This window comes from Geospiza fortis, unplaced genomic scaffold (genome assembly GCF_000277835.1).
Source record: "Geospiza fortis unplaced genomic scaffold, GeoFor_1.0 scaffold425, whole genome shotgun sequence".
In the NCBI taxonomy this organism is placed as follows: domain Eukaryota; kingdom Metazoa; phylum Chordata; class Aves; order Passeriformes; family Thraupidae; genus Geospiza; species Geospiza fortis.
The window spans coordinates 2,072,891-2,079,045 of NW_005054387.1; the positions used below are offsets into that span (position 1 = coordinate 2,072,891).

General features: G+C 51.2%; 1 protein-coding gene across 1 annotated transcript in view; it reads right to left on the reverse strand.

Annotated features, from left to right (window-relative positions):
• SLC43A2 (solute carrier family 43 member 2) overlaps positions 1-6,155 on the reverse strand; it is a 29,609-nt gene that overhangs the window by 17,875 nt on the left and 5,579 nt on the right. Inside the window, 3 exon segments of the mRNA XM_005425423.3 lie at positions 2,748-2,824; positions 3,496-3,551; positions 4,518-4,707. Of these exon segments, the coding sequence (XP_005425480.1) occupies positions 2,748-2,824; positions 3,496-3,551; positions 4,518-4,707 (323 nt within the window).

Genomic DNA, 6,155 nt, shown 5'->3' on the forward strand with positions numbered 1-6,155 from the left:
ACAGAAATGTCCCCCCCTCTCTGATTAAAGGGGGGCTGTTTGCAGCAGAAAATTAGAGCAAAGCAGCTGTAATTCTTTGAAAGGAAAACAGGACAGAGAACAATCTATAAAAGGCTCTTTGTGGTAATTTATCACACATGTTTATTTCTTTGCATGAAATAGCTTCGGAGCAGAACCAGCGCCAGATTCCTGTGTTGCTGTCAGAGCCACCAGCACAGATCTGTTTCCATTTCCAATCTTCACTTACATTGGCCAAGACCAAGTCACGAGGCAGAAATCTCCCCTCTGCATTTTAACAACAGGCACAGGCTGACCTTGTTCCCAGAACTGGGAAGCCTTTGCTGGCTGCCCCCTCCTCCCCAAGCCACAGCACAGGCACCCAGGAGCAGCAGCTTGTTTTGGCTCCACAGCTTTGCCATGTGCTTTCATGATACCCTGGGGACTTGTTGCTGGAAAAGGCTTCAAACTCAAGAGGCAAAGCTTTGTGGAGCACTGTCCCAGGCTATAATCCCTGTTTATCCCTGTCTGAGGGTCCCTGCCACCAGCTCACACCGTGTCCCAGGAGGTGTCAACACCTGACACCCCACAAGCTCAGCTCCAGGGACACCCTGCCATGAAGCAGCAACCAAAACCTGCCCTGGGGTGGCCAAGGACCATGGCACCAGTGGGTCTGACCCGTTTCCTGGAGCAGCTCAGGTCACCTGCAGCTGGCAGGAGCAGGGAGTCACCTTGCTGTGACCTGTGCAGGCAGCCAGTGCCTGTGGCAGCCAGACCGAGCTCCCCTGGCACCGGGAGGAGCAGGGCTCATCATCTCCTGGGTAATGAACGCCCTTACAAAGGTCTTTTGAGTGTCCCCTTTCAGTTCAGCCCGGCCCCTCCCGGGCACAAGGCGGAGCACAGCGTGTTCAGGGCACAGCCCATGAGCTCGTCCCTGTGTCCCTCCCTCGCCTGTCCCCAGGGGCCACAGCTGGCAGGAATCCACAAGGCATCACCCTGTGACAGCAGAAGATGGTTCTTGACATGCCAAGTGCAGCTTGCAGGCAGAGTGGTAAAGCTGTGAGCTGCCAACAACCAACACACAGCTGGTTCTAACAGGCAGCAGCACAGCTCTGCTGTGGTGCAGGTAAAGGAGTGCTTCCCTCCCACTTGAGGCTATTTTTAATGACATTCACACGCCTCAGGTACCAAAATGCCTCTGAGCAGCTGCACAAGCAGCTACACCTGCCTGTGGGCTGGAGAAGTCAGGCCTCAAGCCACCCCAGCTCTTTGCAGAACACGCTGAGGGGACGGGCTCCACCTGAGGCATCTGGGGGGCCTCACATCATCACTGCCTCCTTCAGAGCAACCCAAGGCTTGGCTCCCCTCTTGGAAGAGCTGACCTTTTTCCTGCTGCTGCTCTTCCTTGGCACTGCAGAACTGGCTCACTAATGAGGGCACTAATAAGTGGCTTTGCTTGCTTCTGCTGCTAAAAGCCACAGCACACCCAATCTATTCCTGCCCTATCCTGCCCTCACTCCTATCACCACCAGTGGTTCTAAAATAATCTGTGACCCCTTAATAATCACCCAGGGAGACAATAATCAATGCTGGCAGCAGCAGGACGGGAATCCTCTCCTCTCCCACAGCACTACTGATGTGCTCCTCTATTCCTTGCTTTTATTTGAAGCAGGATAACATTTGCCCCACAGTTCCTTGGGGTCACAGACAAGGTTTCCAAGTGAAGAACACCACATATGAAGGAGAGAGCAACATCTGCACAGAGTTCTGAAAGCTTTGGATCCACGAAAGCAACAGCAGCAGCAAAACCAGGGTACACAGAGTGCTCTCTAAAGCCAGCCTCTGCCAAACTTATGTCTCAGGACCTCAAGCCAGTGTCTAAGCCCTGTTAAATTAGAGGTAACTTTAATAGGAAGTTTTACTTTAACAGCAAGTTCAAGGTAGTGCAGTCCAAATCTGAAAGTTTTTAACTACAGCTCAGGGGAAAAAAAAATTAAAAAAAAAGAAATCAGTGCTTCCCAGGCTTGTTTTCTGGGCGACTTTCCACCCAGCCCTGCTTGAGCCACACTAACAACAATCAGGGTAATGAGGCAGAAAATAAAGCAGTTATTTGGAGAATGATACTGCTTCTGCCTCCAGGCAGAAAGAACCCCAAAACATAGAGATCCAGCTGACAGTTGTTGACCAAAGCTTTCCATACAATCCTGAACATATCCAAGTGGGCTGTGCACACCCAACAACACAGCATTTCTAAGGAAGCCTGTGAGGGACTCTCACCCTTCTGAAAAGCAAAACCTTTTGTGCTCAAGAAGAACCATGAGGGCAAGATGCACACTGTGCTTGCACAAAGCTGGTCATACCCAGCTGCAAGGGTTTGTGCCCTGCTGCTTCTTCCTGCATTATGTCAATGCTAAATCCAGTGCAAACACACCTCCAGCCTGTGCCAAGCAGCTGAGCACTGCATGTACAGGCACATTATGAGCCCTAGACAAAAACACTTCCTTTTTTTCCCCCCACCTTCACCTGAGATACAAAGGGCAGGTGAAAAAAAAAAGAAAAAAAACGACTGGGGAAAACAAGCTTTAGAATAACAACCAAGGACTCACTCCCAAGGGTGACTGACCCTTTGTACCAAACACAAACATGTGCTATTCAAGCCACAGGCAGAAGATCCACTCTGCTGCTGCCTGCCAGCCCAGCTCACAGCCACAGTGAGGGACAGAGCAGTCAGGTAGGAACTCTTCACTTACCGTGAGCGATGTGAAGGTCATGCACATCCCACCAAAGCCATTCAGAGCCAGGGCAATGAATATCAGCACAGACAGAGCTGCAACAATAAAAGACCTGCCCTCAGCTCCCACTGGGGTGCAGAGGGAAAGGAGACAGAGCCCTAAAGGCTTTGGTCCTGACATGTGGGAACCTCTGTGGATCAACACCCTCAGGACATGTCACCAGCCATCTCCCCAGCCACACAGACTGGCAGGGACAGGGCTCTCCTCCAAGGCAGCTCAGAGGGGATGGAGGGTTCCTTTTCTCTAATGCACAGACCTGCTGATGCAGCTTGTCTGGTGGGTCTCAAAAGGAAGATTTACTTGAACAAACAATCCAAAGGGTCGTTCACTATCTGTTCTTGAGCAGCCAGCTCCATCTGCCTCTGCTAAAAAAGCCAATTACACGTTGGGTGCTATTACCTATTTCCCAACCCTGAAAAAGCCAGGAACTCATTTGGAATTGCTCCTTTACAGGACCTGGCCCTGCCCAAACACAAAACTAAGAGACCTGGGTATCTCAGACGTTTGGCCCTTGCTGCACTCTCCACTTGGTGTTGTGAAACACCAGCCCTTCCCAGAGCCACTTGGCTCCCTCAGCCTGGCTGATTGCTTGGCTTGTGACCCCAGTACAGCGCTGGGGGGGTGACAGTTTGAACTTTGCTTCCCCCAAAAACCCCAAACCAGAGCCCTGCAATGCTCCCAGCTCAGCAGAAAGATGCCAACTTACAGTCTGGGTTACTGGCACCGTACGCAATCAGCACACAGGACACGGCAAAGCAGGCACTGAAAGGGAACCAGAGCCATCAGTTTCTCACAAACAGCCCTGCCCACAGTCAATTACAGCTGCTTCCACCTCCTCAGCACCTCGCAGGGCACTTTCTGTAAGAGGGAGGGAAGCTGGCAATTTGGAAAGAAAAATCCAGGGAAATACCCAAATCTTACTGGCAAACAAGTATTACAGGCAAGCCTTGCACAAGGGCTGGGGCAGGAATGTTTTCTCCCAGCACTGACACAGCTCTGTCTGGACCCAAATTCCCACTGGTTTTCCAGCACAGTTTTTCCAGCCCTCACCTCAGGGTGACCAAAGGCAGCAGCAGCAGCTTTTGTCCTGAGCCCCAGCACTCAACTCCTCTCTGGTAGGGTCTGACTCAGAGACTTGCCCTGTTTTTCCCACTCTGCCCACAGGCCAGTTTGGTTTCTAACCAAGTTCACTGCATTAAAATTGTGAAGTTAAAACAGTGCTGGGGTCCAGTGATCCCAAAAGTCACTAATCCCTCCGTGCCATGACAGAAGCAGTTGACAACCTCGCTGTTTGAGGCAGAAAGCAACACACACCACATGGAAGAGAAGGGCCCTGGGAAAGGCAACAGGACATGTTTATCCCTGAGTTAACTCCCCAGCCTGCAAACAATGATGTAACATCTTGGTTTTGTGCCTCTCAGGACATAGCTCCCAGCCCAAGGAGAAAGCTACCCTCCCTGACTCACAAATGCCACCGCTCTTCCTCCAGGCTCCATCTGGACAGGGACCACAGAGCAGCACTGCAGAGCTGAAGTGTGGACACCGAGTCCCAGGCCCTTCCCTTATGGAACAATCCACTGTGCTGGCTGAAATCACCCCAGAGCTGCTCTGCTGTACTGTGCAGATCCCAGCCCCAGCCCTCAGACACTTCCCAAGGCTGCAGGGAGCCCGGAGCACCCAGCCAGGGTGGGAGCTGAGCCCTCAGCCCCCCAAGCCCTGCACACCCACCTGCCCAGCAGCCGCAGCTTGCGGGGGCCGTACTTGTCCATGACAATTCCCAGGGGCAGAGTGATGGCACTGAGCAGGAAGGAGCCAATGGTGAAGGCCAAGTTCAGCATTTCATCCTGGGCGTTGCAGGAAGGCCATTTGTGCTCTGAAGCTGTGCTGTTGTCGAGCTCAGAGATGTTGGTGGTGGTCTCTGCACGGGGTGAGAGAGGACAGTGCGTTAGGATGAGATTTAAAATGCTGCAGGAAGGAGGGAAGGGAAAAGCCCTGCTGGGCATATGCCCTCCACAGTGCAGTTTTTATTCTAATCAGTGAGAAATGGAGAAGCAGAGCAGCAGAAGGGTGAGAGAAACCTGATGAGCTCTACTTTGAGCAGGAAAAAGCAGCCATGAGACAGGTATCCCATGTAGCAGCAGGGTAAAAACCTAGGGACAGAGAGTCATTAATTTATTAAAACAACTATGGAGCAATGACCTGGCAATTACAGGAGACTAAACCCTGCTAAACCCAAAGGGATACAAAAATAAGGTCCTGCTAATCTACAGCTGTCATGTTCTCAGAGATCTTTTCCCTAACAAAACTAACGACAGCTACAGCCAAATCAGTTATTTTGGTTCCAGACACCAGGCTGACAAGGCCTGGCACTGAGCAGCAGCCTGCTCAAATGAAAAGCTTCCTACCCTCACTGCAGGCATCAGGATGAAGAATGGCTTTGCAGCAGCCACCCTGCTTTGACTGCCCTGGCTCTGTAAAATCCTTCCTGGATTTAACTACCTTGGTCCCAGGGGGGCTGGCAGCTCACCTGCCTTCTCTGTTTTTTTAAAGCATTGATGCATCTTTAAGTCCTACCCTGTAATTAGCATTTTCTATTCTTTCAAAATGGGTTTAGGTCACACAGATCAATTATATCCCCAGCTTTCTGTTCTTGCCCTTACATGAGGAACTCTGCATGCAAACTCCCACGCTGAACAGAGCCCACGTTGTGTAACCAAGACAGAAACAGGACAGTTCAAAAAAAAAAAAAAAAAAAGAAAGGAAAGAAGTTCCCTTTTACTGCCTCATGTCAGCTCTTCTCCTGCTACATGCCTATCCCAAGGCTGCTTACAACTCCTCGAGTGAGCTGTGTGTGCCTTCAGACTGCCATTAACTCACAGCTCCAGTGCACTCCAGCTCTCCTCCTCCCAACACTTATCTGGAACCTTTGCTGCTATGACAAAGCACTTGCTCTCTTGCTGCTGCTGCAAGCCAGTGATATAAAACACTCTCCTTCTTATTTAATAATTGATCTGGCAAAGTTCAGTTCTAAAGGAGGAACAGAGAGAAGTTACCGACATAACCACCAGCATGAAGTGAGGCTGGAGATTCCCAGCGAGCCCAGGTTGGTTTAGTTAATTAGCAGGAATCCCTCATGTGCAAGTGGCTTCTCATCTCATTCTTGCTGTGGCTGGTGGGGGAGATCCCCATGGCTGCTCTGTGTTAGCTCTGGAGGGGGCACAGCCCCAGCTTGCACCTCCCTCCCTTCTACTCATTCCCCAGCTCACCTACATTTACTGGTTTCACCCTGGCTCTCCCAGCTGCCCTAAACCACCCTCCCAGCTTTGTGTCCACTGCAAACAAACCTCACCCCAGCCTCCTGCTTTC